Source organism: Procambarus clarkii, chromosome 71 (genome assembly GCF_040958095.1).
Source record: "Procambarus clarkii isolate CNS0578487 chromosome 71, FALCON_Pclarkii_2.0, whole genome shotgun sequence".
Taxonomy (NCBI): domain Eukaryota; kingdom Metazoa; phylum Arthropoda; class Malacostraca; order Decapoda; family Cambaridae; genus Procambarus; species Procambarus clarkii.
Window position 1 is genome coordinate 11767978 of NC_091220.1, and position 13981 is coordinate 11781958.

Consider the following 13981-nt stretch of genomic DNA (forward strand, 5'->3'; position numbering starts at 1 on the left):
GTCCAGTCGTTGTGCTATACACCGTCCAGTCGTTGTGTTATACACCGTCCAGTCGTTGTGTTATACACCGTCCAGTCGTTGTGCTATACACCGTCCAGTCGTTGTGTTATACACCGTCCAGTCGTTGTGTTATACACCGTCCAGTCGTTGTGTTATACACCGTCCAGTCGTTGTGCTATACACCGTCCAGTCGTTGTGTTATACACCGTCCAGTCGTTGTGTTATACACCGTCCAGTCGTTGTGCTATACACCGTCCAGTCGTTGTGTTATACACCGTCCAGTCGTTGTGTTATACACCGTCCAGTCGTTGTGTTATACACCGTCCAGTCGTTGTGCTATACACCGTCCAGTCGTTGTGTTATACACCGTCCAGTCGTTGTGTTATACACCGTCCAGTCGTTGTGTTATACACCGTCCAGTCGTTGTGTTATACACCGTCCAGTCGTCGTGTTATACACCGTCCAGTCGTTGTGCTATACACCGTCCAGTCGTTGTGTTATACACCGTCCAGTCGTTGTGTTATACACCGTCCAGTCGTTGTGTTATACACCGTCCAGTCGTTGTGCTATACACCGTCCAGTCGTTGTGCTATACACCGTCCAGTCGTTGTGCTATACACCGTCCAGTCGTTGTGCTATACACCGTCCAGTCGTTGTGTTATACACCGTCCAGTCGTTGTGCTATACACCGTCCAGTCGTTGTGCTATACACCGTCCAGTCGTTGTGTTATACACCGTCCAGTCGTTGTGCTATACACCGTCCAGTCGTTGTGTTATACACCGTCCAGTCGTTGTGCTATACACCGTCCAGTCGTTGTGCTATACACCGTCCAGTCGTTGTGCTATACACCGTCCAGTCGTTGTGTTATACACCAAAATTAACTTCCAGACACAATTAATCTTGTACAAAACACCATAATAATAATAATAATAATAATAATACGCCCTCAGATAACTTGAAGTGAACCAAAGAACACACTAGAGTAATTTGTCGTAGATATTTCCATACAAACTATATAAATAGGCTGAATTGGCTTTGGCTAGTTGTTGTTGTTGTTTAAGATTCGCTACTTGGAACAATTAGTTCCAAGTAGCACGGGCTATGGTGAGCCCGAATGCACGTAGAAGAAGGTAATTTGCTAAAAAGTTTCAATACAATAGAAATGCATTAAATTGAATGAGCTTAGAATGCCTGGTTCAACTGTGAAAGACTGGTCAGTGTTGGGAGTTCTGGCACAACCTGAGTCAGGTTACAGTGTCACAGTCAACTCAGTCATCGTCTGATCAGTAACATAAATTATACGCATATTTAAATCCCAGACAAGATATCAAATATTAATATGAAGCCCTTACTCAAGCGTCCTCAAACTGAGATACATAATTTATCATTTCCAGCGCTCGACTCGCCATTATTTTCACCAACCTTGAAAGCCATCAATTACCCGCTGTTGGTAAGTGGCTGGATGTCTCTCAGTCTGATAAATATGTTGTTGCTTTACAGTCACCTTCTCCGAACAAAACGTTGCGAGTAGCACGGGCTATGGTGAGCCCGTAGTGGACTTACCTGGCACAGGAGCGGGGCAAGTAGCACGGGCTATGGTGAGCCCGTAGTGGACTTACCGAAAAGACAAAATATTATAAAGTTACCAATAAAGGGAATGAGAAAAGCAGCTGACCTGTAAGTGAGGTGAGCGGTGAACCACATGGAGCCCTCCACGTCGGCCTGGTCGTACGACTGATTATAGAGCATGGCCAGGTTTGTCGTCCCTATCTCTCCGTCCCTTCTGTAGGCGTATGCTCCGAACATCTGCCTGTGGTCCGTCGTGTCCTCTTGAGAGCCTCTCAGTATTCCTTCATCATTTGAAACATTTACATCGTGTAGAGTCTTGTGTTCCACTGGAGAGCGGAACTCTCCCCTCTGGAAAGCGACCGCCGAAGACATGATGGAAGGTTCATTGTCCATCATGGCTCTGACGAGTGCGTAGAACACGTATGGAGGGTAAGATGGGTCCAGGCCTTCAGGAACCGCTACGAACAGATTATTCAATAAGTTAGCAATGTGCAGGGCGGCTCTTGTGCCGTCCTGAAACTTGGTAAACTGGTCAGGAGGGACGGCGATGTCCAGGGTCTTGTGTGTACACGCCTCTCCCGGGGCCCCGGCTGCTCCTTCGTCATCCTTGCCGCCGCTATCCGGGTTATCTTCAGAAGCTGACTTCTCGACACCAAGTGTATGTAGCACCCGTGTGAGCTGGCGGTCACGGGCAGCGACCTGGGCCTTGTGCTGCAGCGGGTCCTCCTCGTCCCCCATGGCCGCCCACGCCAGCCACATGCACGCCCACGCCCACGCCTGCACACGTCTGCCCAACATTATCCACACTAGACACTAGGCAGCATGGTCAGCCTCTATGTACAGACGGGCTTGGACAACACCGAACTCGTCACACTACACACACACAGGGCAGTACGGAGGACACGTGTGGCCGCGCTCCTCGATAACGTATTCATAACTCGTGACATCTGAGTGTTACACAATTGTTGCGTAGTGATATTACGAAGTGTAACACGTCGGTTAGATAATAACAGTTATTTTGACCACCACAGTCACGACTGTCGCCACGGTTACCATCTCATGCTTAAATAGTGTGTACATAACTATAGTGATAATGAAGATAACAGCAAGCTGCCAAAACGTGTAGCTTTAGCACTATATCAGTGCCAAGGGAGAGAAGAAATATTGGACATGTGGTGAGATATATAGTGGGAAGTGGGTGACCCAGTCGCCTGGCAGCGGAGTGAAGAACTAGAGGCGTACACAGGCCTCCACAACACTTCTCACCACTATACTGAGTCACCTAGTTGTGCTCATGGCTGGCCTGGTGAGTGCCTCTTGAGTCACTCACACGCTGCACAGTGCTTCCTTTTATATCATAATTAGTCTTGGATATAAGAGACGGAAACGAATCTCACGAGACAATATGCTGCTCATCTCCATACAGCAGTTGTTCACACCTGTGTGTGAACAGTTAACCCCCCGCCACTAGTCCCAGTTCCCCCCCTCCCCCCCTCTTTTCCCACCACTTCTCACCCAAAACGCACCATCTCACATCCAAACACACACACACACACACACACACAGGGTTAGGGGCCTGGTAGCCTGGTGGATAGCGCGCAGCACTCGTAATTCTGTGGCGCGGGTTCGATTCCTGCACCAGGCAGAAACAAATAGGCAAAGTTTCTTTCACCCTGAAAGCCCCTGTTACCTTGCAGTAAATAGGTACTTTGGAGTTAGTCAGCTGTCACGGGCTGCTTCCTGGGGGGTGTGTGTGGTGTGAAAAAAAGTAGTTACTAAACAGTTGATTGACCGTTGAGAGGCAGGCCGAAAGAGCAAAGCTCAACCCCCTCAAACACAACTAGGTGAATACAACTAGGTGAATACAGGTAGACAAGGATAAAGTATTCAACACTGGTGGGACGCGAACAAGGGGGCACAGGTGGAAACTGAGTACCCACATGAGCCACAGGGACGTTAGAAAGAACGTTTTTAGTGCCAGAGTAGTTAACAGATGGAATGCATTAGGCAGTGATGTGGTGGAGGCTGACTCCATACACAGTTTCAAATGTAGATATGATAGAGCCCAATAGGCTCAGGAATCTGTACACCAGTTGATTGACAGTTGAGAGGCGGGACCAAAGAGTCAAAGCTCAACCCCCGCAATCACAAATAGGTGAGTGCAAATAGGTGAGTACAGTTGGGTCATCAGTTCCCCACCTAGGTGCCCCCCCCCCCTTTAACATCTTCCCACACCTCCCTTCCCCTGTCCATCCCCTCCCCCTCTCTCTCTCCCTATACCCCTGCACCCCTTCCTCCTCTCTAGTCCCCTCTCTCATATTCCTGCATTTCTTCCCCTTCTTCTCTATTATATCCGCCGCCCCCCGCTCTCTCTCCCCCTCGATAGCTCTTTTGTATCTGTCCCTAACTTCCCCTCTCCTTCCCTCTCCCTCTCATCTCATCTCTCCCTCTGTCTCCCCCCCCCCTCAACATCTCCCTCTCTCTTTCTCTTTACTTTCCCTCCAGCTCTTCTCTAGCTGTCCCTCCCTAGCTTCCCGCTCTTCTTCTCCTCTATCACCCTTTACCCCTCTTCACCCCCCTGCCCTCCCCCTTGCATCTACCAATCTTCCATCCCCCTTTCTCCTCCCATTTCTTATGTCCCTCCATCTCTTTCCTATATCCTCCTCTCCCTCTCGTTCTCTCCCTCTCTCCCTCCTCTCTCTCTCTCTCTGCATGTCTCTGACTCTAGTAGTCTAACACTAACCCTACATACCATAAAGTAATCAAGCATGATGGTAGAACACCTGAACACAGGTGGATGAGAGGGTCAGGGTGAGTTATGCATGGGGATGACTGCTCGTGCATGGGGATGACTGCTCGTGCATGGGGATGACTGCTCGTGCATGGGGATGACTGCTCGTGCATGGGGATGACTGCTCGTGCATGGGGATGACTGCTCGTGCATGGGGATGACTGCTCGTGCATGGGGATGACTGCTCGTGCATGGTGATGACTGCTCGTGCATGGGGATGACTGCTCGTGCATGGTGATGACTGCTCGTGCATGGGGATGACTGCTCGTGCATGGGGATGACTGCTCGTGCATGGGGATGACTGCTCGTGCATGGGGATGACTGCTCGTGCATGGTGATGACTGCTCGTGCATGGGGATGACTGCTCGTGCATGGGGATGACTGCTCGTGCATGGTGATGACTGCTCGTGCATGGTGATGACTGCTCGTGCATGGTGATGACTGCTCGTGCATGGGGATGACTGCTCGTGCATGGGGATGACTGCTCGTGCATGGGGATGACTGCTCGTGCATGGGGATGACTGCTCGTGCATGGGGATGACTGCTCGTGCATGGGGATGACTGCTCGTGCATGGGGATGACTGCTCGTGCATGGGGATGACTGCTCGTGCATGGTGATGACTGCTCGTGCATGGGGATGACTGCTCGTGCATGGGGATGACTGCTCGTGCATGGGGATGACTGCTCGTGCATGGGGATGACTGCTCGTGCATGGTGATGACTGCTCGTGCATGGGGATGACTGCTCGTGCATGGGGATGACTGCTCGTGCATGGGGATGACTGCTCGTGCATGGGGTGGAATAAGTGGGGCACTGAAAGACATGAAGGAAACCACAATGAAACTATAGTTAGAGCTGAGAGCATCGCAGGAGGAAACAAAGACCCTCAGCAATAACCTTGCTGAGGCTCTGACGCAGGTAATCAACCAGCAGGTAGCAGGGTGAGTAGCTATAGCAGGGACCTCTACCATGTGTGACACCTTTACTGAAATGCTGAGGACGAGCCCAGAAGCCATGTCCACAGTCAAGGAAGTAGCAATAAAAGCAGCAACTTCCCCGGAGGCAGCAAGGTGCTCGAGTCAGCTACTGGAAAGGAAGCGAGCTGTAGCCATGGTAGGCATTAAAGAACAAGAAGGTTTCAGTCAGGAAGAATGGAGAGTTAAGGACATGGCTGCAGTGTCAGGTATCCTGAGCACTGAAGAGACAAGGTTTACCGACTTGGCCGGTATAACAAAGACAAACAGCGATTGATAAAGGTAGTATTCCTCATCCTAACCTTTGCACAGAAGCCCTCCAGAATTTTTTTATTGAATGTCAACATTATTCAAAATGGATAACTAAAACTGGAACTGTGCTCAGAATGTATCAGAGTTATAATGTGTACCAAGTGAGACAACAACGGCACTTTCCTGCACCGTGGGAGGTTACACCCTCTCCAATTTTAATCCCTCCCTTCCCACCCAAAAAGCAAATTAGAGATCAGTCCAAGCTTCGTCTTGAGGCAAAGCTCAACGCCTTAAGCCATATTAATGCTCTGTCCACAGAGCATTCTCTCTCTCAAATCATATACACTGATGGTTCCCTACACCGCACCACGGGTGCAGCTGGAAGTGCAGCTGAAGTCTTGTCCATGGGTGATGGCTTGCACTTTGAGTGGGGAGTCCGTATAAACAACTGGGCCTCTACCCTTCACACCCAACTATTTGCCTTGCTTATTGCACCGAAATATGTACTAGTCTCCAAACATTATATATTAATTGTAAGTGACTGTTTACAATCCTTAATTGCACTCCACTCATTAAGATATATCGGTAACAAGCTCGTGTCTGAAACTACAATGTAACAGAATCCATTTCATGTGAATTCCATCTCATGTTAGCCACCAAATGCATAATGGAGCTGATGAGTTAGCCAAAGAATCTGCCTTTAAAGAAGAAATTGAGTATATCCTTGGATTGTCAATGAGCAATCTGAGAGCAGCAGTACACCGAGAACTTCAACAAAATCTTGAAGCTCTGAGGCAAAGTGAAATTGACACCAGTAATTCCATCTATCATCATACTATCATGCAAGAGGAGCCACACATCTATGGATCATCCAATAAAATCAGCAGACTTCTAGATGTTACTACTGCTCGGCTTAGACTCGGTTACAAGTATCTCTGGGAATTCTCATTATCTGCTGATGTAGACCTGACCAAATGTAAACTGTGTCAACAAAATTATTCGCACACCCTCCGTCACTATGTGATGGAGTGCGAAAAGATACGTGAATTTAGAGACAATTCTATAACCAATGTACCAACGATGTGTCAGTATTTCATTCAAAATGATCTGCTACCAGAAATTTTAGCCAAATATCCCCAGTTTGCTAACTGTAGGTAGTAACTGAGTGATTGTAACCTATCCACCGCTGCCCACTGGATGGGGGGCGGTGTGCAGGACAAACATATCAATTGTGACACTAACTCTCCACATATGTCAGTTGCTTAATTTAGAACCTGTACTTGAGGTCGATCTCGAACCCATTGTTAATGTGACGACTTATATTAAAGTTTGTAACTAGCTCATCAAGATTGTAACTTGCTTAGCTAAATGAATTGTGGGGTTCAGTCCCTGAGCCCATTATGTGCCTCTGTAACCCTTTCCACTACCCCCCACAAGATGGGTATGGGGTGCATAATAAATGAACTAAACTAAATATGAACGAGGCCGCCAAAGAGAACATTTTAGAAAAGAAGAGCAAACTACAAAATGTAAGGCAATACAGAAAAGTATTCCTCCAGAGGGACATGACCAGGGACGAGATAATTCACATAACAGATGCAAGGAAAAGGTGCAGGGAGAGGGAAGGAAACCAGGGAAGGGAACAACAATCCCAGATGGGAGTGGGGAAACCCCAACCAACAATTCAGGAACCCCAGAGAGAACTGCAACACCCCACCTGCCACCCCATACGAGCAGCCCCCCAACCCCAAGTTCAAACCCTCCCATCCTCTACACAATGCTTACCATGCCACCCAAATCTTCCCTCCCCCTCACCCAGAGCACCCCCTGTCTCCCCATCCCTTGGCCTTCCTCCTGCCCCAAGCAGGCCCAAGCAAGATTTAAGCCCTCCATCCCCCACCCCACCTCCCCCAAAACCCCTGATAACTACCTCACAGGAGAATGAGCCTCCCCAAACAATCCTGTCCATGGAACAGCTTCCTACACCAGTGGGAAGTGCATGTGATAATGGATATAGGAAAGTGAGCATCGAGGTAATGTACTCAAACATCGATGGGATTACAAATAAAGCAAGTGAACTGCCCGAAGGGGCACAGGAAGAAACCCGATGCAATAGCACTCACAGAAATGAAATTGTCAGGCATCATAGCGAATGCAGGACTACTATATAGTAAGGAAAGAGGGAAGGAAGAGGAGGAGTAGCCCTGCTGATAAGGAAGGACTGCAGTTTCGAATAGATGGATATCCCAGGCTGTAAAGGGTTCAGAGACTACATAACAGGAACTATGACAATGGGTGGACCTAAGATAATAGTGGCAGTCATTTACAACCCTCCATTAAATGGCAGAAGACCCAGACAGGAGTTTGACTGAAATTAATAGAGAGCAGCTTCAGTTGCCAGCAGGAATGGATCCAGACTCTTACTCATGGGGCGACTTCAACCACGAAAAGATAGACTGGGAGAATGGAGAACCACATGGAGGTGCAGATATACAGATTTAAACTACCGGACATGGCAGTAAAAACTTTCTGAGCCAACATGTCAAGGGACCCACAAGAATGAGAGACAACAATGAACCAGCTAGACTACTTGATATTCACCTTGAATGAGTCAACCATAAGAGAAGTCAAATTTGAAGCACCCATCGGGATGAGTGACCACAGCATTCTGACATTTGAGATCTGGTAATAGGGATAGGGATAACCTATCCAAGGAAATGATCGGAAAGAAAAAGGCTGGCTTACCGAAGCTGAAAATATGACGAGATGAGGAACTTCCTAATGGGAATACCATGGGAAACAGAACTCAGGAAAAAGACTGTACAAGATATGATTTACTATGTCACTTAGAAGTTCCAGGAAGCTGCAGACAGGTTTATCCCTGCCCAAAGGGACAAAAATGTAAAACAACAGAAGAATCCATGATTCATTCAGGAATGTAAGGTAGCTAAGCAATTAAGTACAAGAATATGGAGAAACTACAGAAATAACAGAACACCAGAGAGCAGGGAGAGATACCAGAGAGCCAGGAACGAGTACCTCAGAGAGAAGAGAGAAGCGGCGAGACATTATGAAAATGGCATCGCAAGTAAAGCCAAGACCCAACCAAAACTGCTCACAGCCAAGTCAAGAGAAAAACAGCAGTGAAGGAACACGTGATGAAACTAAGAAAAAGGATACACAGAAAATGACAAGGTGTGTGAGATTCAAGAGATTCCAGGAGGTCTTCACAAGTCCAAGGAGAAGCCCCTGTACTAAGAAAAAAGGCGGTAAACCAAGCAACCTTGGAGGAATTTGAGCTTACCAGAGACGAGGTCAAAAATAATCTGTTGGAGCTGAATGTGACAAAGACTGTTGGGCCTGAGAGAATCTCACCATGGATACTAAAAGAGGGTGCAGAAGCACTAAGTGTGTGCAACTCTCTATGGTATATAACAGGTCACTGGAAACAGGAGACCTACCGGAAAGCTGGATGACAGCTAATGTAGTCCCAATATACAAAAAAGGTGACAGGCAAGAGGCACTGAACTACAGGCCAGTTTCTCTAACTTGTATACCATACAAGGTGATGGAGAAGATCGTGAGGAAAAGGCTCGTAGAACATCTGGGGAGAAGGAACTTTATAACACACCACCAGCAAGGGTTCGGGGAGGGTAAATCGTGTCTCATAGGCTTAATAGGCAAACAGAATATGATCAGGCAACAAAAATTAGGCAAGAAAGAGAAGGGTGTGCAGACTGCATTTTTTTAGACTGTCAGAAAGCCTTTGACTGTTGCAAAAGTTGGAGAAACAGTCAGGAATTAAAGGTAAGGTGCTCCAGTGAATAAGGGAGTATTTAAGCAACAGGAAACAGCGAGTAACTGTGAGGGGAGAGACATCAGAGTAGCGAGATGTCACCAGTGAAATCCCAAAGGGCTGTACTTGGACCCATCCTGTTTCTGATATATGTAAACAATCTTCCAGAGGGTATAGATTCGTTCCTCTCAATATTTGCTGATGATGCAAAAATTATGAGAAGAATCAAGACAGATGAAGATAGACAGAGACTACAGGACGACTTGGACAAACTGGAGGAATGGTCTAGAAAATGGCTACTAAAGTTTAACTCAGGAAAGTATAAAGTAATGAAATTAGGTGAAGGGAACAGGAGGCTGAACAGAAGGTACTATATTATAGCAGAAGAGTCGAATAGAGAGAAAGATCTGGAGGTTGATATAACACCGAACCTGTCCCCAGAGACCCACATCAAAAGGATATCATCAGCGGCATTTGCTAGGTTGGCCAACATAAGAACTGCCTTTAGAAACTTGTGTAAGGAATCGTTCAGGACCTTGTATAGCACTTATGTCAGACCATTCCTGGAGTATTTAGCTCCAGCTTAGAGTTCATGCCTAGTTAAACAGAAAACAAAGTTAGAAAAGATTTAGAGGTATATCAGCAGACTGGTCCCAGTACTGAGAGGTATGAGTTACGAGGAAAGGCTACGAGAGCTAAACCTTACGTTTCTGGAAGACAGAAGAATATGGGAAGACATGATCACCACCTACAAAATTCTCAGAGGAATTGAAAGGGTGGATAAAGACAAATTATTTAGCATGGGTGGAACACGATTAAGAGGACACAGGTGAAACTAAGTACCGAAATGAGCCACAGAGACATTTGAAATATTTTTTCAGTGTTATGGTAGTTAACAAATGGAATGCATTAGGCAGTGATGTGGTGGAGGCTGACTCTATACACAATTTCAAATGTAGATATGACAGAGCCCAGTAGGCTCAGGAACCTGTACATCAGTTGACTGACAGTTGAGAGGCGGGACCTAAGAACCAAAGCTCAACCCCTGTAAGCACAACTAGGTGAGTACTATGAATAACCTATTGATTGTTGACTTGTTGACTCTGGGAGGCCCGCCAAGTCTGTGTGATGAGCAAGTATAGTTGCTGGTAAAGCAAGATATACTCTGTGATTTAATAGTATTAACAAAGTACCATTACTCTTTGTGAGTAAAGTTCATCAATACAGCTTCAGTTCACTTTAATCAGTTGGCCAAAGGAGCATTAAGCAAGGATGTCCAGTGCTCAAAATGTCTTGCAACTGGCGTCTTAAACTCTAGACATTGTCGTACAATACTGTCTGCCTCCTCCTGCGGGTCAACACAACACTGTGCCACATGTCTGCCCACCTACTACACTAGTTGTTGTCATACATCAACAACTGATCATGACTGTTGGTTGAGGAGCCGTGACTTGGCAAAGCTTGGTGACAAAGACCATCACTTACATATTTGCTTCCGCTAAGTCAAATTCAGAAAATAAGCGTAGCACTGTCAACACGTCAAGCTCCACAGGATGGCTTCGGGATTCGCTCGCAGACACTGCACTTACCGCATATGAATTTTAGATTATTCATTTTGATTTCCGACTTTTTTGTCATTGAGGAGCGGAGAGGGCGGAACGTGCACCCACTCACACGGCTGAAGCACCACTGGCGGGGCAGCTCTGCGTAGATTACTACGCTGCCGGGAGTCGCGCACACTCCCTCCCTCCCTCACTATAGTCCTCCATACTACCACCCTCCTTCTTATAATACTACTTACAACATCATCTCTACACACATCAACACTTTACCCACTTGTCCATTACTTCCAAAACTGTGATGTTGAGCGTTATACTTTCCTGAGATGATCAGCTTGGTGTTGTCATGTTAATGTCAACATGGCCTCCACTACCACACCCATAGACTATTAGTTCTTCCCCGTAACTATCACTCCTCCCCGCCCCCATGCTAGTCACTTTAATATTACTCCTCACCCAAACATTCCTACCAGTACTTATAATCTTTATCAATATCTTAGGCACAAACTAAACCAAGCCTAGTCCAGAATGAGAAGACTGCTCCACCCGTCCACATCAACAATGGCCAAATGCTCGCTACCATAACACCTATAATCTAAGCCATAAAATTTATAATCTAAGCCATAGAAGCTACAATCTAAGCCATAAAAGTTCGAATCTAACTCAGTGTCAAATACTGACTTGCATAAATTTTAATGTTACTATTTCACTTTTAAACAACCATCTGACAGAATGAATACATTTCAATTGTCAAATAAAATGCAATAAAAAGTTTCTCAAACATTGGTAATTCTCTCTAACATTCAATACAACTACCTCGCTCAACCTCTCCAACCGTTCATGTGGTTGGGCACCATTCCTTTCTTCCGTCTTACCCTAAGCCGGTCGGTCGGGCGGACAGCACACTGGACTTGTGATCCTGTGGTCCTGGGTTCGATCTCAGGCGCCGGCGAGAAACAATGGGCAGAGTTTCTTTCACCCTATGCCCCTGTTACCTAGCAGTAAAATAGGTACCTGGGTGTTAGTCAGCTCTCACGGGCTGCTTCCTGGGGGAGGAGGCCTGGTCGAGGACCAGGCCGCGGGGACACTAAAGCCCCGAAATCATCTCAAGATAACCTCAAGATAAGTCCTTATCCTCATATCCCTTCTAATTGCTGTATAGCCTTAAGCCTGCGATATATAACAGCACACGGGGGATACAGTGGAACTATTTGTATACGATTCGACGAATTACCTGGAACAATTAGGGCTGAAAGGAACAACATTGTTCTTACAACAGTCAATCATTAAGGTCAGGTGATAGGGCAAGTCTGACACTGGAGTAGACACCGTGTCTAGTGAAATATGTCTCCAAGTAAAGGATCTTTCACACTCACTCTTAAGAACCTTTGAGATGCTAGACACACGTGCCAGTCAGCAGTACAGGCAGTCTTGCAGGATTTATCATCAGCACTCCTAGTTCCTCTGATAAGCTTTCTGGATGCTTAAATAGAGAGCGGAGTAGCTCGCTGAGGCCAAGGGTAAATACTGGCACCACTCAGTACTTAGGAATTCTTAGTTCTTCTTATATTCGGCAGTAAAGTGTTAGATAATTTAAATTTTTGTTTGCCCCGAGGGGCGAGTTTATTGGGCAGCGTCACTCATCCTGTGAGTGGACACACCACCATAGTGACAGTATTGGGCAGCGCCACTCATCCTGTGAGTGGACACACCGCCATAGTGACAGTATTGGGCAGCGCCACTCATCCTGTGAGTGGACACACCGCCATAGTGACAGTATTGGGCAGCGCCACTCATCCTGTGAGTGGACACACCGCCATAGTGACAGTATTGGGCAGCGTCACTCATCCTGTGAGTGAACACACCGCCATAGTGACAGTATTGGGCAGCGTCACTCATCCTGTGAGTGGACACACCGCCATAGTGACAGTATTGGGCAGCGCCACTCATCCTGTGAGTGGACACACCGCCATAGTGACAGTATTGGGAAGCCCCACTCATCCTGTGAGTGAACACACCGCCATAGTGACAGTATTGGGCAGCGCCACTCATCCTGTGAGTGGACACACCGCCATAGTGACAGTATTGGGCAGCGCCACTCATCCTGTGAATGAACACACCGCCATAGTGACAGTATTGGGAAGCCCCACTCATCCTGTGAGTGAACACACCGCCATAGTGACAGTATTGGGCAGCGCCACTCATCCTGTGAGTGAACACACCGCCATAGTGACAGTATTGGGCAGCGTCACTCATCCTGTGAGTGGACACACCGCCATAATGACAGCATTTGCTGGCGACACGACCTTCATTTACTCCAGTCCTGACCCCCTTGCTCTAAATGCCCGAAACGCTTTGCGTAATAGTGGCTTTAGGCATTGTATGTACTAGCCCTAACTATAAATCCATCACTCTTTGTAAAATCTCTTTTATGTATGTACCTTACCTAAATAAACATTTTTATTTTTTTTATTTTGAAATGTCACAGTGAATACTGAGCTAAATAAAGTTCATCACTGGTTAATTGCCAACAAACTCACCCTCAATATTGACAAAACTTTCAATATTTTATTTGGCAATAAATCCTCAAATCAAATAAATCTCAAGATAAAGAATACTCAAATTTGTAACAAAGTAGATGGCAAATTCCTTGGCGTTCTCATTGACCACAAGCTGAATTTCCAGGGACACATTCTAAATATATCAAAAAAAAAAGTTTCAAACACTGTTGGCATTCTTTCTAAGATCAGATATTATGTACCCTGCCCTGCCCTGGTGACTCTCTATTACTCCCTCATCTATCCATATCTCAAGTATGGTATTTGTGCTTGGGGTTCTACTACCCAAAATCATTTACGTCCTCTAATTACTCAACACAAAGCTGCTATTAGGACAATATCCAACTCTGGCCCCAGACATCACTCGGTACCCCTACTCAAATCTCTGAATATGTTAGATATTAATTTAAGTCACTCTACATCCTCTCATGTGTACTCTATATAAAACGCTGAACTGTAATGCCAATCCTAACCTCAAAAG

The 13981-nt window shown here is 46.5% G+C and overlaps 2 protein-coding genes across 5 annotated transcripts in view; both read right to left on the reverse strand.

The window, feature by feature from the left end:
- The window catches only part of LOC123745534 (G-protein coupled receptor 158 smog), a 108585-nt gene extending 97490 nt beyond the window's left edge, over positions 1 to 11095 (reverse strand). For 2 of the 4 annotated variants that reach the window (XM_069312009.1, XM_069312006.1), the window contains exons 1-2: positions 10973 to 11094; positions 1677 to 2704 (exon numbers count right to left, since the gene is read on the reverse strand). In XM_069312009.1, the coding sequence (XP_069168110.1) occupies positions 1677 to 2368 (692 nt within the window). In that variant the 5' untranslated portion in view covers positions 2369 to 2704; positions 10973 to 11094. Of the gene's footprint in view, positions 1 to 1676; positions 2705 to 10972 lie in introns of all 4 variants that reach the window. The other 2 variants (XM_069312007.1, XM_069312008.1) reach the window with 2 other exon arrangements.
- Positions 4295 to 5185, reverse strand: LOC123745469 (mucin-1-like). The gene has a single exon (XM_045726044.2). It carries the CDS (start codon positions 5183 to 5185, stop codon positions 4295 to 4297), a length of 891 nt encoding a protein of 296 aa, XP_045582000.2.
- Positions 11096 to 13981: the final 2886 nt, after the last annotated feature.

Bases quoted from the DNA above. Each gene is read 5' to 3' on its own strand.
- LOC123745469 (XM_045726044.2), bottom strand. From the start codon at position 5,185: ATGTCTTTCAGTGCCCCACTTATTCCACCCCATGCACGAGCAGTCATC.